At 38.2% G+C, this 24,729-nt stretch overlaps 1 protein-coding gene across 2 annotated transcripts in view; it reads left to right on the forward strand.

The window, feature by feature from the left end:
* STAG1 (STAG1 cohesin complex component) overlaps positions 1-24,729 on the forward strand; it is a 173,895-nt gene that overhangs the window by 96,940 nt on the left and 52,226 nt on the right. For both annotated transcript variants that reach the window (XM_082056882.1, XM_082056883.1), the window contains 5 exons: positions 535-739; positions 3,512-3,663; positions 8,049-8,122; positions 15,874-15,997; positions 22,044-22,142. In XM_082056882.1, the coding sequence (XP_081913008.1) occupies positions 535-739; positions 3,512-3,663; positions 8,049-8,122; positions 15,874-15,997; positions 22,044-22,142 (654 nt within the window). The remainder of the gene's footprint in view (positions 1-534; positions 740-3,511; positions 3,664-8,048; positions 8,123-15,873; positions 15,998-22,043; positions 22,143-24,729) is intronic.

Consider the following 24,729-nt stretch of genomic DNA (forward strand, 5'->3'; position numbering starts at 1 on the left):
CTAGAAAAAGGGTAAGTTTATAAGATCAAAAAATGGCAGTGTTTACTTTCTGATAAGATCTCAATCATGAACTCGAGTAAAACGAAGTTTGTGGGGATGGGCAGCCAGTTTATTAGAATATTAACATAGAGTTGAAGTGGGGATGGAGAATGACACAAACCTTCAATTGCACAAGCCTTTCTTTAGGTTTTGACCTTAAATACTTTGAAATATTTATTTCTTATCCTTTCTCTCCACTTCCTAACCCAGGACACAAGGAAAAGAATTGAGTCTTGATGCATATTTTGGACTATACTGAGCTAATGTAGCAAGTCTAGAACAGTTACTATTAAATCTTTGTAAAAGTGGTTTCGTGCCAACAAGCTTCTTTATTTATCGAAGAATAATGTGGTGTTTGTATTTTTCCTTCAAGACAACGGAGAATAACAAAGAAAGTGTTTAGCTTACAAACTTAGACCATGATTGCTGCAATATTAAAAGAAGTTAGATGGGGAGGCTTTTAATACTTCATATTTTCATTTTCTTGTTCTTCAGGACAGTGGCGATTATCCACTTACCATGCCTGGGCCACAGTGGAAGAAGTTTCGATCCAACTTCTGTGAGTTCATTGGAGTGCTCATTCGACAGTGTCAGTATAGCATCATTTACGATGAATACATGATGGACACAGTGATCTCTCTTCTGACTGGTTTGTCAGATTCCCAGGTGCGGGCTTTCAGGCACACCAGTACGTTAGCTGGTAAGTAAGCTAGTGCAGGAAAGAGTTGTGGGGATTTTTTTCCAAAGAAGTTGCTACTATTTAGCCACTCTGAGAATTACTCCTAACTTTGATTGAAGTGGGATTTGACCAGCACTGAGAACTCTGGAAAGCTTGATCAAATCCAGGTATAATGTATGGTTTAACTCTACTTAAAATATACTTTTTTGTTTGGAAAGGAGTCTGCTGAGGCACTTAATCTTAGAGATTTCTGTCATATCCAGAGGCCTCCAGTGAATCTCATGAATCAAAAGTGACATGCTTGTGTCTTGTATTTTGTTATTTGCTGTTCATTTGTTGTATAGAATGTCTTTGTAATTTTGTATTTTAGAGAACAAATTGAGTCTAAATAAGTGTCAAGAAAATTATATTATCAAAGAATTTCAGTCCACCAAAGAAGATCTGTGCCTCCTCTCTTGAGGAGCATTAGGTTTGGGAGCACTGGGCCATAGTTGTAGGTCTCACTGTCTCCTACCTCCAGCCACACTGCACCTTTCAGCACAGCTGCCTTCCTCTAAGGAAAGCATCGGGTATGTCATTAGATAGAAACAGACTTTTCTGGAGTGTATTTCATCAGACCTATGTTAGATATCTCCAGTAAGATGGATGAGTTGCTGTCTAGAAGTGACTATTTTTCTCCTGTTACAAGGCAATACTGGACTGGCCAGCTTGGATGGAGGTGTCTAAAGCTTGTTATATCATTCTGCTCATCTCATGTACCGAAATATATCTTCTTGGAAGATTCCCTAGATGTTCATAGATCATGCCAAATATTTGTAGACTTTATAGGAGACATTTGTCGTAATCTGAATATTTCTACTGCCAATATTTGTTCCTAATTAAGTTAGTCTTTCCGCAGTCAGACTCTTAGAGTTTCGTTCAGGTTTCCAAATGTAATACCCAGTGTCCAGCAAATTCAGAATTTGTTTAGTATTTCATCTCTTACTATGAATCTAAGTAAGAGGCAAATTTCCAATGGTGTTGAAAAACCTACTCCAGATTTGATTGGAGTTTGATTTTAAAATTGAAACCCTAACCTGTAACTCACAGTGTCTGAACTCTTCTGAAAACCTGTCCTCTTGCATTCTTCACCGTACTCAGTAATGGGATGGTAAAAACATGAATTATGCAGGTGCAAGGTTCCAGGTTTAGAGTTTGCCTTTACAAATTCAGTATTCAAAGGTGAAGACTATTTGAGCTACACATAACCTGCTGGAAATCTATGCCTGTTATTTAAACTGAGATGGAAACTCTGTTCCTTTCTGGCTGATGCTGACTTATCTTCAATTCCAGGTGATTTTGATTTGCTTTTTGCTTAGATTGCTGTTGTTTTCTAGGAGATAGATGGGGGAGTGAGGATAATCACATATGCATTCTGGTCTCTTATTTTGATTGATTCATCTTTGTGTGGGACAAAAGTTTGCGGCGCTTGATTGAAAAGACAAGTAGCAGCACCATACATTAGAGGCATCACCCGAGACCTGTGCTATCCTGAAGAAATAGTTACCATCATTTGGAATGGATTATCTTGCTAGAAACTTCAACTAAGGATAAGCAAATGTGAAGGCCAAAGTTCATCACAAATATTTGCAGTTATTTAAGCCGCTGCTGGCTTTTTACGTTAAATGTACGTGTGTGTAGTGCTTATATTGGGAATAGGAGCTGCTGAAGGTGATTTTCCAGTGAGGATACATGCCATTTACTTATTTATTTTAACACAGGAGAGCTCTTGGTTGATTCTGCACATCTCCTTCAAGCTAGTTTTTGCACATTTAATGATGTTGCTATCCTGCAGAGCAGAGGTCAGCATGGTGCCATGGAGCTCAGGCTTGATAAAGATCGTGAAAATCTACTGGTAGAATTTCATTTATTCATGAAGGAGTGTTTTTTGTGTTCTTTGTTTTCAATTTTCCTGTGTGCTAGACAATTCAAATGAGAAATGATTCACTGTAGCAAGAAGCTAAGGCAAGAAGTACACATGGGTGCTTCTGGAGTTACGAGCTTTGAGCAATAGCAACATAAGACAGAGTTACCATAAGAGCAGCTTCACTTCTTCGTTTCTGTTGTTGCTTTTCTACCTTGAAGACAATGCCAGAGAGGAGGTGATAGTTTGTGATGTAACCACGCAGAACATGGGAAAGACCTTTGTTACTGTTCTTGTAAACATAAATTAAGACAGAAAAATATACATGAACAATATTAGATCCAGCATATGTGAAAATGCATATAAAGGGGTACATAAAGTGGTAATTGTATTTTTGTACAACTATACACTTGACTTTAGAGCAACATCAGTCTTACTTTAAGAGAAGTAATGCTGTGGTCCATTGTAAACTGAGGAATCCTCAATAGCTATTGGTGAAGAGTTACCCTTAGCATGGAGGCATCTACAATGATACTTAACGATTCTTAGCAGAGAAATGTGTATAACTCCACATTAACTGGCTCCGTGGCATACACTGATCCTGCAGGTTCACGTGCTTGCTCACTGATCTTATGTTGCCAGAACTTGCATAATTTTCTGGAGAAGATGGCAAAGAACGTTGCCTGAAGCTCCACATGGTATATATACTCTCTTCTGATTTTTAGGTGAGCCAAGTGACCTGGGTATTGCTTGGGTGGGATGTGCCTTTCCACGTGGCTTTGCGTCAAGGTTGAATTGGTAATTTTCTGCGAGTATGGATCTGCTGAGGCAGTATTTTTAAACTCTGACTACAGGTAAAGAGTCATGTTTTGTCTTCTCTGCCTTTGCAGCTATGAAGCTTATGACTGCTCTTGTGAATGTTGCCTTAAACCTGAGCATTCATCAGGATAATACACAGAGGCAGTACGAAGCTGAGAGAAACAAAATGATTGGCAAAAGAGCTAATGAAAGACTGGAGCTGCTGCTTCAGAAAAGGAAAGAGGCAAGTGAAAAGATGCTTTTTTTTTTTTTTTTCCTGGTTCCTTCCCTCCAGTAAAAAGTCCAGCGTGGTTTGTGACTTCCGATTAGTTCTGTAGTTGTGTTTCTGTGATCTCAAACATATTACTTGGGCTATATTTTAAAATCTTGTGTTAACACCTTCAGTTAAGTTTGTGTGCACACACAGGCTGATTTCGATTCTCAGGGTTGTCTGTATAACCAGGCAGGAAGAAAATCAGTCTCAAGCTGCAAGTAGTACCTGGTTTGATTATGCAAAAAGATTTTGAAAAGAGGATCACACGTAGTCCCTCGCTGCTCTGCCCTTTTCTCCCTTTGATCACTGCAGTTATTACATGGTGTCTCATTAGTACTTTTTTTTGTAGCTGCTATCAAGAAACACTGGAGTGGGGGCTGGTCTCAGGGAGAAGAAGCTAGGGCGATATTAAAGTTGCTTTTAGTAAGTACCAGTCTGGCATTAGGTGAGCAAAACCATTAGAAGTTTGCTGTAATCATCTCTAAATAAAGTATTATATCCCAGGAAATTCAGTTTTAGCATTGTACTCGAAAGAAATTTAAAGATGACAAGTAGAAAATTATTACATATACACCCAAACAGCCATAATCTGTAAAGGTGCCATGGAAGACTCATAAGATTGACTGAAAAGTTGAAGTATATATGACTTAGATTTAAATTTATTAATTAAATATATTAGTTTTGAATATATTTCCTCCACCACTGTTTTACTCTATGGCAAATTAAGGATGCCTGGGTGCTTTGCCCATATGTACCTTGGATTCTTTTAAGTATAACTTGGTCTCAAAATTGCTTGACTTCATAGTCCTTGTCTGGGGATAATTACAATCATATCTTTTTATTTAACCCGTATGATCCACTACACAATTTTATTTGGCTTTCATAATTCTTAAAAATCATGCATTAAGGTACAAAGCAAGAACAATCTCTGCTGCCCAAACTGTGGGAGAAACATTTTAAATTAAAAATTATATTCCATGTCAGCCTTAAAGCATTTCAAAAAATAGAATTGCTTTGTTAAAATAGCTGGAGCAGTTTCTATTCCATGTTTCCAGAGACAGACAAAGTCACTAATTACACTCATTAACTTGGATTAGCATCTCTGTGTCCCTGGACATCCTCTGTACTCCATCCTTCACCTGTACTTTTCAGCATCTTTTGGACATATCGTATATAATTGCACAGGGGAGGCTCAGAAGCAGCAATGCCCAGACAAGCAGGGGGCTGGGAAACCCTGAAAGAAGAATGAGCATTTGGCAAACCTTAACTTTTGATAGCTGTGTGCAGTCTCTCTGACATCACTACTCACTACAACTAATCAAAATGTTGCGAAGAGGTAAGGTAGAGAGCAGTTGTGGTGATTGAGTGTGCCCTCAGATACATGGAGTTAACATAGTAGAGGGGCCTGTATCAAAGAGATTTATTAGGTTGAGATGGCATAACGGCTCTGTGTAAGAATTCCTAACCTAATGCTGTATATTGTCCATGTTTAAATATGCTGAATTTACAACAGTGTTTAGTGCTGGCACTTTCTTAGTTGGTTCTTTTGATGTAGTGCCATCATCATGAACCCTCACAGGCACGTACCTGAGCATGTGTTTGTCTTCATGAAAGTTATGTAGGTACAGTTTGCAAGCTAAGTGGCAAATTAATCTGGAGTAGAAGAGGCAGAACCCTCTGAAGTGTTTCATGTCATCTGCATGCCTCATGTGAGAGCAGTGCATGAAGGTCTGTTCTTATCAAGGAGATTTTTCAACTAAACTGGGTGATTTACGTAGCAGTCTGCCACAAAGTAGACGGAGATGTGTTTTAGTCACTGCTACTAGTCATTCAAATTTTGTGCTTGTCATACATGGCTTTTTGAGCTTCTCAGAATGCTCACAGAGTCAAGAAGATAATGTTTCCCTTATTTTTACTTGGGTTTCAGCGGGGGCAGGGTGTTAAATCACTTTTGCATTGGTAAGAGCAGGAAGCCCAAGACACAAATGCTCTCTCAAGGTGCCTGAAGTTAAGCACTTGAAATTCAAGAAAGTGGTCTTAAAAAGCTGAAAGGACAAAAGCAATTGCAGTTTTGGAGAAAAGTAATATTTTAAAAATTCCTGTTAATTCATTACTGAAACTAAGATACATTTGAGAATTGTATCTTTTAAATGTTAGCACACAAAAGTAAAAGGGATTTCACTTGGACCTAGTGAATCTCTGGTTCTGCTTCTACACCAGCTCTGCCCCAGCACCTGGATCCCCCTGGATCCCCATATCAGTTATATTGCTGATAACTTACCTAGTTTATAACAAGCTGTGAATTCCCTGTAGAACAAGCAGAAAAGAGGGAGGAAGCCATCCACGCTGTCCCCTCTTCTACACCACGTAGTCTTGCATGGTGCTGCTCAACTTACCATTCAAAAAAATGTCAACATACATTTGCTTCAGTATCTTAACCTTCTCATGGCTCGTAAAGATTAGTCTCTCCTTCCTCTCTTCCGTGGTGTGTTTTTATATTAGCAGTTCATACCCAAAATTCTCTGGCAAGTTCCTCTTTCCCATTTTAGGGCCTCAGTATTTTTTCAGAAGGTCTCCTGAGGCTTCTTGATTCATTCCGATCCTTATTTTACTCCACAGTCTGTGCCAGTTTGTCTCTAGGCCCATGTTTTTCTAAATATTTGCCTGCCTATAGCCTGTGAAGTCAACCAGCTGAGGAGTGCTAAGAAATTCACACTCCTTTTGGGTTATATGTTCTTGAACAAGCATTTAGTCTGTGTATATTTGGGTTGAGCTGATGCTGAAAGTACTGTTTCTCCCAGAAACCATGTCTAAATATGCTTGGTTTGTGTACCAGCCCTTTGGTATGCACAGAGCTGGTGTGCACCCAACTTTGCCCTTTGTACATAATCCCTTTTACTATGAAATTAATTTCTTTGGCAAGTGTTGAAAAATTAGTCAAGAACTCTCAGTGCCTCCGTTTCCCCGTATGCAAAATGGAGACAGCATCTCTTTACATTTTCAGAACCTAGGAGACTTCATTTACGGAATTTTGCAAGCTACTTTAGATCTTATCTGGAAGATACTATAGAAATATTTATAAACATGACTTGAAAAATATATCCCCTAGGTGAAAGTGTTTATGAGCTCCTGCTACGCAGGCAGTCAAAACAGCTGATCATAATTCTGCCTCTGGCTTTAAGATGTTTTATCTGTTAAATATATATGTCCGTAATTATACAGGTGTTAATATATTATGCGTATTTGCACTCTGTACTAGCAAGGCTGTGTTGTGCTTTTCATACTGAAAATGTGGAAAAGTTTATGTTCACACACGCTGCTTTGTCACACATTCTGCTTTGACAATGTGACATTAAGAAACACCTTGATGGAAGAATGATGGCAGTGAGGGTAGTAGCAGCTCTGCTTCAGAAGCTGATGGTATAAAATTGGCGTGATCTTATTTAACAAAGCTGTGTTTTGGTGTAGTTGAGTCATACTTATTGAGTTGAGTACAAAAGCTGACACTATGAGAATATTTAGTTGAGTACAAAAGCTGACACTATGAGAATATTTTGATTCCAAGATATTTCTTTAGAATGTATTGACACATTGTGAGCTTTCCATAGGACTTACAAAATGTGCTCATATTACACAGGAAATATTAAGTATTTAAAAACCCCTACTCTTATTTATAAAAACATACTTGTAACACTGTTTTTATTTGGGCTTCGGTTTTGAGGGGTTTGGTCTGGTTTTCTGCAGTCTCAGGCCTGCGAGTGGATGTCAGGTGTGCTCCAGTGTTAAGAACCCATGCTCTGATTCTGAAAGGCTTCCTGGGTCAGAACCTCAGTTATCATGGATGCTGAAGTTAAAGCAGTTTATACTCATATATTTAAGATTGACAACATCTTGAAGTACTTTCCTTAAAGAGGATATTGAATATTTTGAAGGGATTCCTGATCTGTTATCAGCTTAATTTGTGAGCTGTCATTCACTCCCAGTTCTATCTGTGAGTACAGGGCTGCTGACATTACTGAAAACATAATCTCTACTGTCTAAATTTCAGTAGGAAAACATGGTGATGACCACTTCAAAGGACTAATTTGAAACTAAATTAGTGAGTATCTGTAGCGAATGTTAACTTTCTTCCATTAAGGCATTGCATATAAATATATACATATATATATGTATGTATGTATTTGTATGCAAACAGTATAGGCATGTGCTGGAAAAGTAGAAAATGGTGAATCTACTAATTAATTAAGTGTTCTTCCATGGTCTTCTAATGTTTCCCAATAAAGAATTGTAGAATACAAAATGATAATACACTGTGATCTTTTGTTTATTGGTTTTTTTTTTTTGTTTTTTTGCAGCTACAAGAAAACCAAGATGAAATCGAAAATATGATGAACTCTATTTTTAAGGGTATATTTGTTCACAGATACCGGTAAGAAAATGCATGCTACAGTAGGCTCTGCTAACGAAGTATAATCATAAATAATGTCAAGGGCGGATTCTGTGTTGATTTTTCTTCTGTGTAATATTGTAATATGTGTAATATTGATGTAATATTCTAGGTGCCATAAAAGCAGTATCAAAAACACTGAAATTATGGAAAAAAAATCTAAGTGTAGCCCCTATTAACTACACAGAAGAGCAGTTCACACAAATTTATTTTAATTCAGTAAAATGGTTTTAAGGAGTTGTGGGAAATAATACAGTTTAAATTTTTGTGTTTTAAAAAGAAAAGTTGTCCAGGGTGGGAGCAGAAACGTGACATATTTTAAGAACAGTCAAATGATCACTGTATATCCTAAGAGGGCAGTTTTGGTTCTTGGGTTCCTCTGCTCTGCATTTCCTTTTATCTGTCTCAAGTATAAACAGGAAATTTCTGATGTTTCCACCACATATGCTTTACCCACAACTTCAACTCTATTTTAGGCTTAAATTACATAAGGACAATCGAAAGCCTTAATTCTAGTTAACATGTTTTTTTTTTTGTTTTAATTGTTTTGGATGTTTGTAGCAAGAACATTAAGATGTTTTTGTGGTGCTAGCACATCAAAAAGGGGTTTTTTTAATAGTTAATATGCTATGTGTTGTGAATACAAACCCACACCAGATTTTATAGATATATATATTCATGTGTGTGTGTGAATGTATTTATGTATGCACTTCTATTTACTTCGAAATCGCACAAACCAATAAATTTGGACTGGTGCATGCTATTTTGCAGTATGGTTTATCAGAGAGCAGCAGTCTTTCTAAATAGATTTAGGGTTGTTTTGCGTCTCAAGGTACCTCAAAGCATCTGCCACATCTTGGTGAAACCAGCTCTTTAAATGTTAATTGACTTAGCCAAATCAAAAGATAAAATTAAAAGGTATTAAACTGTGTAATTAACCTTTCAGATTTAAGTTCTGGTTTAAAACTTTACCATTTATGAAATCTTTTAGAAAAAAAGCAGAAAACAGGAAATGGTGTATGAGAAGAGGGTGAGAAGGTGAAGAAGAACCCGTAGTTCAGGTGGGCAGAGGGATTACTATAGTTATGGAGGAAAGCGTGCAGGAAACCTGGAAGGGGCCTGTGCTACAAAAAATACATGAGCATGACCAACACAGCAGAGTTGGAGCGTGTCTCTTCAGTACCCAGGCCTGATGCTTGAAAGAAAGCTTATATTATAGCGGTTCTGGGAACATCCATCCAAGGAGATCAGAGGTAGCAGCAAAAAGAGGTCTCTTAAGAAGGGATGTAAGTGTAGTGATTGCTCACAAAACAACATCTTTTCCTGCATGCGTATGTCACACTTCTGTTTTTCTTCAGACGTAATAGCCTTATTCTGTCCCACACACCTGTGAGACAACTTCATTTGCTACCCAGTTGTTCCTTCCTGCACGAGGAAGTTTTGAAGGAGGAATGATGAAGTGAGAGGGTCTGAAAGGTCTGAGGGGCAATGGAATTGGTCAGTAGCTTTGGGCTACGTGGCAGCAGAAGGATGAGTACACATGGTCAACTGGGAAATTTGGGTATTAGCTCAGTATAGCACTGACACTACTTTGTTATGAAAGCAGCTTTTGTTGTGTGTAGGTAGTAAAATTTTAAAAAATCATATGCAGAGTTTTTTTCTGTTTCCCCCCCTTCAGAATTTAGTGTATTGTATCAAACAAGAAGGTGCTTTAGAACATTTTCCTAGTATCTCATGCTCTTGTGTGGGGTTGGAAAAAATACTCTACCTTTTAATGGTCTGTGTGCCATTGCCCTTTATTTCTTTTTAAATCCTCCTTTGTGACGCTGGTTTCTTTTCATACATTCTGCTACCACTAGTAAAGGCCTGGTTTTGCTGATACTGCTGTAACAAAGGATAAATAAGCTCTGTTTGTCTGTGTCCTGAAAAAAGACACCCAGGCTGACACTGTTAGACCACTGGAGAATTTACAGAAATCAGCCAAGTCGTGGTGTGCTCTGAGCAGGGTGGGTGACACCACTTCTGCCACTGTCTAGAGATGGGCAGAAGATTCAAATTCTGCTGTCGCAGCTATGCAAGAAAATAGAGGGGGAAAAAATAACTATTAAAAACTGCTATTTGAAGAGAAAACCAGGGCTGGGCGTGGGAGAGAAAAAAGCAAAGTATTTCAAACTATTATCTGCTTCCATAATGTTTCTTAAGCATCCCTTCTCTCAAATAGTTCAAATGATTTATAAACTTGACATAATTTTACAGTCTTTAGCCCATGCGCAAGTGGTAATGATTTCCAAAGAATGTTATTTTAATTATTCCCAGAGAAGAAATCCCTTTCCATAATATGATTCAGACTCTGCCACAGTGATTCATGCTTAGTGACCTTTGTAACTGAAATAGCAAGTCCTTGATCTAAACACAAAGCTCCCCCAAACTGTTTCATTTGGAATGGAGCTGTTTTCCTACTAGTAAGCTAGGGTTGCAGTGAAGTTACATGTTTTTTCTGTAGACTGGCTTACAATTTATTGGGAAATTGTAATGCTCACTTCTCACATTAAAAAAAAAAATACAGAAATAACTAAACGAATTTCTAGATGCAGTGTTGGTGTATTGTTAGCAGCAGATCTGGTCCAAAATTTAGGTATTCTTAATAAACATGCAGGAGATGTACCTACCTCATTGCCTATTTCTTTATCTCTTTCCCGAATCACTTTTTCTGACTATTTTTGTATCATCTCTAAAACTCAGAGTTAGCATCAAAGGGGAGAGATGTAAGAACAAATCTAGTTAGAGTCAAGTTGTTGAGCTTATGTTGGTGAGTATAAAATAGATGGCAGTGGTGACTATGGTAAATAGAACTTCAGGGCCACGAGGGTAATCAAGCTCTAGAACAGGTTGTGCAGAGAGGCGGTAGAATATATGTCCTTGGAAATACTCACAAATTGATTGTACAAGGCATGTGTAGGGGCCTGGATGTGGTGATGCTCAGAGGTCCTGATCTCAAAGTAACCAGGTTTGTGCCTTTGTGAGTCTAATTACCTTTGGTTATGTAGTAGTGAGATAGTATATACTAGGTCAGGGAAATTAAAAGTAACCTTTTTTTTTTTGTCTGAAGTTAAATTAAAAATTGCTTACAGGATACACATATATTTTTTAAAAAAACAAAGGAAGGCGAGGCCTTTTTCTTCATTTCAGTTGTATCTGCGTATCAGGGATTACTTTGAGATTGTTGCCACATAGCTTCTCAGGTGTCACAAGTATTTACAAAAAGCCCATCACTCTCAACAGTTACCTGAGATGTCAAAATTTTGGTTTTGCTACTTACCTGCTTTTGACTGAGCAGTGAGTGTGTGGACATGTTTCCATTTCAGAGGGTCAGATATAGAAAAATGCTTATTTGAGTCTTACTTCATAATATCTTTTCCTTTTGAATGCTGAAAGAACTTTTCATCCAGATGTGAATGTCCAGCAAAACAGAACTATTACAGTTGAGACCTCTGGCATACCTCAATGGTGACCCTCAGAGGGATGGACACGATGGTTTTGTGAATTTATGGAATGTAGTGAGCCTGTTCTGAGGTATTACTTTGGCAGTACTGATAATTAAGGTAAAACTTGCCAAATGTAGATGCCATCTTTACAGAGAAAATGCTTCCATCTCCTTCCAAGGTGCTCCTTTTCCTCCTACTGAGTAAACAGGGTGATGGTGGCAAGTTGCATGTGAGTTCCAATCTAAGAAACAAGAATGTTTCATGAAAAAAGGGAGAGGAGATACCAGGTGGAAGTCTGGTGAGAAAGCAGCTATGAGATTGAGAGGATCAAGGACCAGTCAGTGCAGGAAAATGAAAATCCAAACAAAACCATAGAAAAGTCCTTTTCCCTCCCCCTAAATGTGTTACCCTAAGGAGGTGAAACATTCATCTTAGTGACAGGAAAATGCTTTACGTTTTTATGTATGTTGAAAAAGCAGATAGAAGTTACAAGACCATTTGTCGTGTACAGGCGTAAAAAAAAGAGAAAAGCAAAAAGTTGCACCTTTGTCCTTGAGTGAGTTTGAACTTAATATTAAGTTTAAAAACTCACTTCTCCCTTTCTTCCAAAGCCGTGTATCATACTTCACATAACAAAGGTGTTAATATGGTAAGTCTTTGACAAACGCCGGTTTTAGTGATATGTAGAGCTACATCTTGAAACTCTAGTCATACTTTCAAACAATAGAATTCCTTGTTCTGACAAGAATGTTGGATAATCAGCTTGATTATTGAAATAGCTATTTAAGTAGCCCCCTGTGTAGAATTACTTAGAAATGGGAGTGCTGCTCACTAGCCCCTCCCAGGAGCAGGATATGCAGAGAACATTCACCAGAATTTTTGGAAGTGTCCTCTTAACTTTCTTCCCTCATAGTGTGCTAGTTCAGCTCCAACAACTCCACTGGTCATGTTAGCCAAGGAAGGATGCACAAAGTGTAGTCAGGCATCCTTCTGGAGCTTCCAAGAAGTCTGGAAGCAGTCACTGCTCTGTAGGCATCTCCACCTCTTGCCTTGCATGTTTGCTATGGCTTGTTTTAAGTTTTATGGGCCTGCCTAGTCAACCCAAAGTCAACCAGTGAATTTCTTACCCAATGCCCTTTAAGAAGATGCAGCGTGCGGGGACTCTTTACTAAGAGTAGGAAAATAGGTTGTGAATTTTGCAGCGAATCGTTTACCGTTTCCCATTTACCACATGGACATTACTTTGCAGTTTGTGCTGAAAAGCAGGTTAAATATACTTTGTCTAATGTTTCTACATCTGGCATTATTTTTGTTTTCTGTGCTGGACTAGATTCCTTTCTAGAAGTATTTGGCAAGTAATACAAACTTATGTCACTAATTTATAATTATGATAATGCTGATGGTATGATTAGTATTTATATGTTCTTGAGTCATCCACAGATAGTGTATGTTGTCAAAAAACTAAGCAATTCATAGTGACTCTGACAAGAAGCTAAATGTGTGTAAAAATTAAGAGAATTATTGTTTAATAACAAACAATTGATCACATGCATAGAAAAGACATCTTTTGTCTGTGTCATGTTTGATACAGCATCATATGGGCATGGAATCTGTGTTAGTGATTCCTGCAAGACTAATTATCCTTATCGATAATAATACAGTTACCTGGAAGATGGTGGAGTGGGAAATTGGTGTCTCACAAATTCTTCTGCCTCTTTAGCAACTCGAGTCTGTTCGCTAGTCTCACATGCCTTATGCATGATTCTTTCCCATTTTCAGTTATACTGAAGATGTTATATTTTTATTGTACTACTTCTTGTAATTAGTTAAATAGGTTTATTCTTTTTCCTTCTTATTAGCTTGGTGTTTGTCTGTAGTGCCTGGGGATCCCTCAGAAGCTTTTGAATCAAGAGTCAGTTTTCCCCTGCCTGCCTAGGGAAGCTTGGATGCATTCTTACAGAAAAGATAAATTCTCCTGATTTTTGGCTGGCTGTGCTGTGTGATTAAATAGCTGTTGACACTTGGGTTCTCTTGGGGATTGCTATTAAATCCTTCCAAAATGCTTTGCAATTAGTGAATTTATAAGGTGGTGAAATAACCTCCTCGGAAGTGAGGGCTCAGGCTGTCATCCCCTAGTGGAAGTGTCTTCATAGCTACTTTGTGGTGCTGCCTATGTGCTTCCCCTTTTTCTTCTTCATTCGTACTTACCAGTCTTTTAGATTGTTCTTTAAGTCTTGTATTCTTATTCCATCCATCTGTATTTTGTTTTGAAAATAGTTTAAAAATAATTCCGTATAAGAGAATTGCTAATCTAGTTCAGTGTGAAGTCATATACAATTAGACATATATATGATAATATATTCATAGTTTTAATTAAAACTTGTCTTTGTTGTGGCTGCACTCCCTATAATGAGTGCAGTTTTTATGGTGCAAATCCTTGAATGTAATATTTTAGTGTATTCATCCTTAGAGTATCTAAAACCTGCTTGAGAGACACCTGGTAGGAAACAACTTATTTAAGGCCCTACTCTGCTTGTAATGCGACTTGTGTACATTGTGGATTGACAATTACCATGGTTTTGAGGTTATAGAGTGTTCAGGGAGTCTGACAGACCACTTTAAGTGATTCTGTTTGGAAGCTGATAGAATTGGTGTGTTTCACGCAGGTAAAGAGAGAAAACGATAGTGGGTTGATGGCATTTCTACCCGTTTCCCCCTCATGTTCATTCATCAGCTTTAAATGTATGCTTTACGCTGTTCTATCAGTGCAGTTTCCTCCCAAGAATTTGAAATGTAATGGGAAAAGCAGAGGCTCCACTGTAGACATGTCACATCTAGTCATGTATGATACTGCAGTTGCTTGCCATCTTCACGTAGGAACGGTGGGTTTTGCCTTAGTGTCTGGAAGATCAGATGCAGTAGAACGGCACCTGTGGAGGTGAACCAGTTTGAAGACTGGAAGTACATCAGAAGTTACAATACAGAGTAATCACGGTTTTCTTATGCTATTTTGTGGGTATGCACTTAGGCAGCAAGTATCTTAAACATAAAATCGAGGGCATTTTATTTATATTTTGTAAAACTGAAGACTTTAGGAAAAATACAGTTTCTCTTGTTTTGAAATTATTCTCTTGATTGAAGCTTGGAATTTTAAATTTTTTTCATAAATTAGATTTCATGTGGGGGTCTGGTGCTGTTTTGGAATTAAATGGATGCTTATTACTTTTCCAAAAAGATTTTTTCAAATAAAAATACAGAACAAGAGTCTCAATTATAAGCCAGACCAGTGTTTGCAAAGCACCAGGCATTCCCTTCTTCTGTACAGTGGCTCTTATGTTCCTTTTTCATTACAGCTGAATTTTGGAACTGTGAAGCAGTGCCAGCTGGAGTGGCACAAGCAATTTCTCATAGTAACAGATGTCTCAGAGATGAAATTACCAAAGGGCCAGATGGCCCCAATCCCTTTTCTCGTTGTTTAACCGTCGTTCATTATTAGTAAATATGCCATGCTCTGTGTCAGGCAGGCAGGAAAGTGCCAATCAGATTGAGATCATTTCCATCCCTGATCTGTTTAGGTGACCTCTCCAGGCAGTTTCCTGCTGCCCCTCTTCAATAAGCAGCTGATAAGCCTGCCCGAGATATGTCTTTGCTTCTTCCATCACTCGCCACAGTCAGAATGTAGAAAAAAGCAAGGCGACTGGAAGAAACCTATTGAAAGATAACCATCCTCATGGATTTTGTTCTAGGAGCTTTCATGCGGCACATGAAACAAGATCTGTTTCCATATGAATTCCGTTCTGTCCCTCTGGCAGGCTCCTTTGGTTAAACCAAATAACATTTTCCACCTTGCAGTTGTTCTACCCCTCTAGCTGGAGACAGGGAAGGCTGTGAAGTGAATGTCAGTGACAGTGTTTCAGAAATGATTGTCGAGAGTAGGTTTGCAGCTTGGATTTATAATTCTGTTTGAAAAGAGGGAGATAAAAGACAGACTAAGAAGCAAACTATGTTGAGAATTTTTTGAGATAATGGAAATATATCTGAATGTAGAAATACTCAAATTATTATGTAGATCAGTGAGTTCAAGGACATAAAGGAACAGAAAATCAGTGAGAGAGCAGCGAGAACAGTGACAGGCCCTACATAGTGAAGTTCATCAAAAGTAATATAACTAGGGCAATGGGAATGAGAAGTGAATGGTATGTGTCTGTAATCTGTTTAATACTTTTTTCTTTTCTTGTTTCAAATTAGTGATGCTATTGCTGAGATTCGAGCTGTCTGTATTGAAGAAATTGGTGTCTGGATGAAAATGTACAGTGATGCCTTCCTGAATGATAGTTATTTAAAATATGTTGGTTGGACACTACACGACAGGGTAAGTATTGTGTGTTATTGTACATAGCAGAGTGTGCTGAAGCTAGCTGCTGTTATACTGCCCAAGACATGTTTATTATATCATCTTTGATTTGTAAAGAGATTGTTCATTTTTCTTGCCTGTTATTTGCCTTTTGACCAGCTTATTTCAAGGAATGCAATTAAATTAGGATACAGTAGTCCTAAACTGTGTGCTTGGTTCAAGTGCTTTTTGTGTTTTCAGTCTCCATTAGAATGTCTTAATAGAAATGTTTCCATGGTGCTTTTCTTCTGAGGACAAGAGTAAGAGAGGTCTCCTTGGATAGTCCCTGAGAACCTTTGTGTCCGAAGCAGAATGGAAAAGAGATTTCCAGATGTGTCTTCCATTTACATTGCCCAACGTTAGAGGAAAGAAAACATCTCTGGCTCCCCAACAGACATCACTGGCACCACAGCCCGTGGAATTCTCATCAATTCATTTTCTCTTGAAGAATCTCTTCAAGGTTCTCTGTATCTTTTACTTCAAAAAATTGTTGAAACACCAGGTGGAGGCAAAATATTTATATCCAGAGGTTCTTTCTTATCTCACCACACTTGGTGTTTATAACGTTCCTCTGCTGGGCGGCAACAGGCCTAAGTAGCGTTCGGTTCCTGCAGCCCATTTCTAACGCTAATAGAACAGGACTTCACACTTGTGACTGGGTGGGGTTTTTGTACATCAGGCAGCAAATGGGACGAGCCATCCTCCCACTCTCATCAAAACCACTAGAAACACTTGTTTTACTCCAAACTCTTCTAACATTATTGAAGGAAAACAGATAAGACCTATCTGTACTGTTGAAACGCTCATTAAATTCCAGCATCCTGATTCAGACTATTCATTTTTTCTAGGAAAAATGTAAAAGTTTGCAAGTTTACTCCGATGACTTGCGTAACTGGTAGTTAACAGCTGATTCTTTAAAAAGGTGATATCTTCATTGACTTCAGACAGCATATTAACGTTCAGGATGTGACTCGGTCACTCTTGCTGAAGTCTGAACAAGATCAATTAGAAAGATGGCAGCTTTGGCTAAGGAAAGAAGCTGCCGCTGGTTCTTTTGCTTTATCTTACCTTGAATCTGGAATCATCACAGGGCTTTGAATCCTCACAGGGATTTGAGGGGCAGAGCTGCTGCTCCATATGTGTACCTCATTTTTACCATTGGTGTGCCTCACTAGGAGTTGGCTTCAGGAGGTGGAGATCATTGCTTCAACTTACCAAATCACAGGGGACATCAACTCAGGTCAGAGGACTAGGATTTTAGGTGTGATGGAGGGCTTTTAATTAAAATTAAATTGTCCCTTGAGTGATTGCAGTGGATTTTTTATAGCACCTTCTGTCCTAGCAGAACATTTCCTCAAAGCAGCGCTTCCAATGGGAGAGCAGAATCTAGCATTAATAATAGTGTTACACTTCGCAACTCTCAGTCCCCTTCTAGTAGCTGTGAAGTCCCGTCATTTCTCACATAACTCCCTGGAACCATCTGTGAAATGCAGCCATTCCTCAGGGCGCCTGTGACTGGTGTCAGCTTCTCACATGGCTACCTGTCACTTCCAGCTATTTCTCATGTCATGTCCAATAGTTTCTCACATTCTCTTCAGTTAGCTTAACCTCAGGCCAGGGTCTAGTCATCTGCCTGCAGCCTTAACATCTAATTTAACCTCAGTTTTTAAAAATAAATGTTATTTCATATTAGAAAAACATTTAAATTATGGTGTTATGGTAAAAAAGAAAGGTTTTCCATCTGGACCAGACACAGGAGAATTCTAGCAGGCTACTCTTCTGCCTCTGCTTGCTTTGTAATATTTATCATTGCAGGCTTCAGAAGTGCCTTGTGATTCTCAGTCTTTAAATCACTAGCTAATCTGTTTAATATCCTGATATACATAATACGTGATATTTTTGTATTGATGCAGTGTATGTTTAATGTATAGAGTGAGACAGATTGTAAGTAGAATAGAGGAAGAGTCAGAGGCAGGTGAGCCATGTTCAAAGGCTGAAAAAGGAGAGAATGGACAGAGAGACATTTGGCGAGGCACAGAAAGGAGGAAGGCAGTGTAATTGGAAGAATATATTGAAAAAAAAGATGGAATAAGAGACGATTAAAGACACAAACCCTCCAAAAGTACAAGATGCCTTAATAGCATGAAGGCTAAGGCAATAGTCAGATGGTATTTCCATTTCATGGGGATGGAGGTCACCCCAAAATGATGAACTTCTCTGGAAGCTCTCTACTACAAAAAGGAGAGGAGGCAGCTGTGCAAGAGATTCATGAGCAGTTTCATATTCTGCTTCAGATGACACACAAATTAAATCACAGGGAAGACACAGTTCTTAGACTTCTTTGTAGTAGCTCCAGTGTAGTCTTTGAACGGTAGGATAGAGAAGTTTAGTTCTCTAATTTGGGCAGTCTCTATATTTTGTATGTTTATCCTACCTCTGTCCCAGATTTCAGATCAATGTCTATAGGGGTTTTTGTTATTTACATAGATTACTTTCTTATTTGAATGTGAGTTTCTAGTTCTGCCTTTCTTTCCTTTTAACCATCTTTTTCATTCCTGTGGATCTAGGAGCATAAATTAAAAATATCTAAAACTATAATATAGTTGCATTTAAAAAACCTCCTTTAAAAAAAGAAAGTGTTAAATCAAACTGTCCAGTCTTAATTTTCCTGCCTCATTGATGCATGGAACTGATTTGAAACCGTAATTGTGTCTCTAGATACCAAGACAGTCATGGTTCTTACAGCAGTTCCTAACACAGAAGAAAAGGCTTTTTTCTCCTTCGCATGCCTCTACTTTACTTATTGGCTATTTCTGTGAGAGGAGTGAAGGCCAAGGTCCTTTGGAACAGATGGGATTTGAATACTTCATTTTGATGACATCCTAACTTAAAAGGATGAAAAAATAAAGCTTTATTTTTATTAAGATTATATAGAAACTGGCATAGCGCACCTTCAATTGCCATTTCTGGAGCTGCACTATCCCTGAATGTTAAGAGAAGTCTGGTTCTCATTGGGAAACGATGAACTAATACTCAAAAGTATCAGCTGTGTGGAACATTAATAAGAATGTAAGCTGGCTCAGTGCCAGGCTATAGATCACTGTGAGTCTCACCCAAGAGTTACAGATCGTTGATTAGCATGTAAAAACTAAGAAAACATTGTGCTTCCATCAGCATGGATTCATCTTCACAGCTCTGCCATATTAAATAGAATTCTGAGTAGGGCACGAGTGTCCCAGACAAATGTAGACTCCCCGCACCACTGCATGAGAGGTGTATCTATTGCTTTTTGCTTTGTTAGCAGCAGTAACAATGTTTCCTGAAAACTCAGAAGTGTCTGAAGGATTGGCTCAAGAAAAATAGGAACGATATTTGAAATGTTTGTCATTTAACAGTGTTGATAAACATTTGATATTTTGGTTTTAGGTTCTGATTTCCAATGGTAATTAACAGAAAGCATTAACCATTAAGTATTAGTGTGAAGCATTTATCATATTAATGAAAAAGTATTTTATGTAACAAAAATATATAATTAATTATCTAAAAATGCTTTGAGAAAAGGGGCATTATAGGAATAATTAAACTGGAGAAAGAGGCATGCATAGAACCGATGACAGTATGGGTGAAGTCAGGATTTTGCAATAATTAAGTTTGACAATTATGATATGGACAAAACTCCCAAGTAAGTATATTTTTCTGGAAGATGAAACTCCAGAGAATGGAAGGTCTTAGTTGTTAGAATGTGGATAATGCAAACATTTTGTCCTTTATTTACTCAGAAAACAGCAAGGCTTTCCTTTCAGATATGTTCTGTCTATAGAGCATAGATGTGACTACACAAAAATGGCTGGAAAGTGATGCTCATTTTCTTTAACAGAATTAAAGGTCGCAAATCTGTGCTGCCTTAGGTTGACTCATACTCACCATGAGCTTCAGCTCAGAATTGCAGAAAAATGGGCTAAAATCTATTCTGGGAAATATTTTTGCTTATTCTTTTCCTGCTCAAGGCAGAGTTCACTGTATATCTGCAGTGTTGCTCACAGATGATCACTTTTTTCTACAAAAACCCTCTAGTATTGAGTTTTCCACAGCTTTTTTGTAGCAGTTTGAGTGCTTAACAATGTTTGGCACTTAAAGTTCTTCCTCACTTAAGCTGAATAGTTTGTGTTGTAATTTTAATTTATTATTTCCTTTCCTACCCACTGTGCACTGAAAAAGTGACAATTACTTTTTTCCTCTTCCTTCAAAGCAACTTTTCTTTGTTGTGCTACAAAGATATTTACCGGAAGTTTTCTTCATTACCTCTTGTGTCCATTCCCTACTGTGCCCAGGCCTCTTTTATTTTATCTTCCTTCTGGATTATGTATTCCTCTTGTACTTGACCTCCTAGTTAATTCATTTGTTGAAATAAGCTAATCTCTTAGCTAAGTCTCTTTTTGTTGTAGCACTGCATCATTGTGTTTGCAGCTTTGACCCTGGCCTAAGTTCTTAGGAATGACCCTAATTTTAGCATTCCCACCCACTTACTTCCTTGCTAGACAGGAAACGTCTGCTGTGTTTCTTTCCCCAAAGTGTTTGGGATGTTCCTTCCATGATTCTCATAGTTACTCCAGAAACATCTCATGTCTGGCCTCTTGATGGTCTGTGGGATGTCTCTTTTCCTCCATTCCGGACTTGAGAGCAGTGTAGCCATGTGCACCTTCCCTTCTGCCTTGCTCAGATTCTTCTCCAGGTCATGGCTGTTTATGCTTCCCTGGGGGTTCCTGTCACTAATCTCCCCTGACTCTATTTCAAAACCTTTACAGGATTAGCAGGCTGATGTGCAGGGGCTCTTCTGTCTTCAAAGAGATTAATTCCATCCTTGACCAACAGTGTAAAAGGTCTTCCTCCTGTCATTTGTCTGCTAAGAAAGGCAGTGGTTTCCAGGGATTGCCTCTGTCTGCTGGACCTCTGCGCTCAGCTAGAGGGACCAGGGTGATACAACCTTCCTGCAACACACGTACCATTAAGGGAACAAAGAGCAGCATTTCTCTGTGCTTTTTTAGCAGTTGATCACATTCATATGAAGCTTTTGTTCAAGGAAGTTCTTCTCTGTACCTTGAAAGATCTTACGGTAGATCCTTTAAACGTAACTTCTGTCTCATTGACTTTCTCTGGAATGGGAATCAGGAAGATCCCTAGAAGAGAGCATGAGTGCTCAGAGACTCCTCAGATATAAAGATGTGATTTCTCAGGAACAGTCATTCTTCAAGGCAAAGTTCTCCTGAAAATCCTCCTTTCAACTTCTGTCCTTCCCTTCTTATATTTTCTACTTAAATTTTTGAAATAGGTGGGAAGGAAGAAAGAAACTAAAAATTAAGGATTTTTAGCTTCTGTTTTTATGTCAGTCTCTCAATGTTCTTTCAGTTTGTAGCTTGAGCAGTTTCTTAAATACAGACTTGATTAGAGAATAGACAGGCTCAGAAATGAAGCCCTTTGGATATGGAGTTTTATTTATAAAGTTCAATAATACGCATTAGTTCTTGAGCCGCTTAAGGCCTTAGACTTGGCAGTGTACTCACTTTTATAGAAGTAAGTTTACAGTGCAGTGAACTCTACAGTTTATATCTGAGCGGATTTGTGCTTTTAACCTTTTTGCTATCTATAAATATTTTTCAACAAGAATCCATGGTTTGCCAACACTGTGCCTGTGCCCAGGGATCCAGCCCTTCTCTTCATCATCCACCTTCCTATAGGCGACAAACCTTGATCCATAGGCACTGTCTTTTTGTGGGAAACACTAACAGACATTTAGCTGATGGTACATTAAATTATTTATATATGCAAATAGGGAGAAAATTTAACATTGTTTGTAGGCAGCTGCATGTGGTTTTTGGGTTTCAGCTGAATTGCAAATTGGCTTTGGTAACTCATTTGCATAAAATTTTAAACTGTACATTAAACAAATTACAATGCGATATTATTTAATATTCATGTGCGTTTGATTAGGGTGTTCTATCAGCTAATCTTAGTGTGTTTTATTTAGCAAGGTGAAGTGAGGTTGAAGTGTTTGAAAGCTCTTCAGAGTCTGTATACCAACAGAGAGTTATTTCCAAAACTGGAGCTGTTCACTAATAGATTCAAGGTAAGAGGAAATACAGTTTTTGGAAGGAGTACAGAAAATAAAAGTATCATCTGTCTCATCCTGTTGCGGTCTTTGAGTCATGTATATTAAATGCAAAAATAAACTCATTTGTTTGCAACAAGGCTTGTAACTGCTGTAGTAAAACTGTGTTACTGAATGCTGAGATTAAGCCAAATTCATTTTACAGTGTTTATCTTGAAAGATTCGTCAGGCTTGGCCAGCATGATTATTTGTCTGTTTGTATTATTGATAGTTTATATATTGTCATTATTCAATCTGCTTGTACTTAGTTAATTTTAGATTTATTGAATTTTAAATACGTGTACTGCGTTTTTCACACAATCCAAAATACAACTGGAAGTAATAGCCTGTAACAAAAGATTGTTTGTAAGAGCGTTTTTTAGCTGAATATGTACTTGTGCTCAGAGGAAGAGATACTTCAATCTGTACCACTGTATCCTACACAGTGAAATACCTTCCTGCAGAACAGAAGCTGGCTTTGTGCTTTTGGACAAACCCCTGAGCATGATTGTCCTGAAGGAATATTTCATGGGCTTTTTTACTAGCACAAACAAACTGACTTTTTGCTTAATATCTTGGTGAGAATGTGGCTGCTAATTGACTTTGTGGTGTGGCTGCTTTATTTTATAAGTGGAGTATCTGGAGAGATGAGTGTAGCAATACAGTCATTGCATCTGCTTGGATGCCCTGCGAGGAAAGCTTTCGAGCACTGTCACCACGTCGGGTTGCACCTCGTACCATCACTTTTCTGTTCTGGAGAACACAGAACTGTGGTAAAGGCTAACCCCAAGGAAAAACTATTTTAATTTCTTTTCATTTAAATCATTATTATAATACTGATGAAAAATTAATTTAAAAAGAAGTGGAGCTGGCTGATTCATTTTTGTTTAAATCATTATTATAATGCTGATGAAAAATAGTTTAGAAAAGAAGTGGAGATTTAAATACTCATAAATAACTACTGTAATGAGATTTAACTTCTCACTGTAGATTTTATACTGCTTCACTGGTTTTGTCTGTCATTGCAGTTACTATTGACTCCTCCAGTTTGATCTAGGAAAGCACAAAATATAGAAACCTCGTCATATCTTCCCTGTAGGTAAACAATCAAAACATAATGTTAATCAGCCTTTTACCACATTCACTTGAGATGGAGAAAAAAGGATGCTTAGACTGCAGTAGAAGTCTAGATATTAAGGCATTTTGTCCAAAATTATATAATAGAACAGATTCTTTATTAATGATCTCCTTCATGTGGTATTTTTAAGGACAGATTAAATAAATATCTGTCAGGAAAGAACTTGGTAAAGTTGACTGTAAAGTAGGAGATAAAACTAGATCATTTTGTGAGATCACTTCAGGGTCTATATTCTTCTAATTTTATAAGGTCAGTTTCTGGGACTATTGCAATAAAGACAAACTCTCCTTTGATAGAAAAGCTCCTGGCAAACAGTTTGGGACCTTAGACTACTTCTGTAATGCCTCCATAGGTCTAGTTTGCTTATTGTCTCAGGGCAACCAGAAATACTAGTTCACATTCCAGAAAAATAAATCCTCCAAATCTGCTGCTTTTGTTGTTCCATCTGTGCAGACTTACAGATTTGTTTATATTTGCTCCTTCTGTGATTCGATTTATTTTGAGATAGGCCACTAAAACTCTCATGGTCTCTGTGTTTATCTGTGTTCCTAGGAGTAGCTATGCTAGAAAATAAGCTTTGTCCATCAAAAGAAAACGTGTCCATCAAAGAGGAGGCTTTTGTTTTCCATCAAGAAGTCGTGACACAAACATTAACTGAAGCCACATGGAAAAGATGTGAATTAGCTCTTTTGCAGTCAGTGCCCAAGTCAAGACACCAGCAGGTTTAGATGCAGCCGTTTTGTTCTGTCCCTTGTCCCTGACCCCTGGCAGGCCAGTGCTGTCTCCACAGCCCAAGAAGAGGTAGATTTGCTCTGCAGACAGCCTTATTCACAGCCTAATACATCACTGCAAGCTGATCTTCGCAGACAGTGAAATATAATACTTAAAGTTTTAACGACAGATATGCGTCCTGTTCTGCTGCTCTGCGATGGTACAGGAAATTTCTGTCGAAGCAGATGGAGCAGCTGGGGTTTGTAACTTACTACACCACAGAAATTGCACCTTCCAGAGGCATTAGGTGTTTAGGTCTCATTTTCAAAGGTCTTGGTGCCTGCTTGGCAGTGGCCATCACACAGACCTGCTGTTAGAAAATAAGAAAGAATGCATCCACGTTTTATTTTAAGCCTGATGTTTCTGGGAAAAATTGAGAGAACAGTCTTTTTGGATAAGAAAACCTTATTGCATCCGTCGGTTTCAAAGTCCAAAAGGACTTCAGAGAGCAGCTCTTGCACTGTAGGCAGGAGAGAAGAACCCTTCCGGGCTTTCTTCAGAGATGCAGGAGGAGTTTTATACTTGTGTGCAGTTCCCTCCCTGTGGCTTCTTGGAGTGCAAGATACACTTTGAGGGAATATATGACATTTCACTGAAACTTTTCAGATCAGTATCTCTGGCTGTTCTTTCTCTTGATGTTGTTGTTATAATATTAGA

The sequence above is a fragment of the Streptopelia decaocto genome (genome assembly GCF_964273445.1).
Source record: "Streptopelia decaocto genome assembly, chromosome: 6".
Taxonomy (NCBI): domain Eukaryota; kingdom Metazoa; phylum Chordata; class Aves; order Columbiformes; family Columbidae; genus Streptopelia; species Streptopelia decaocto.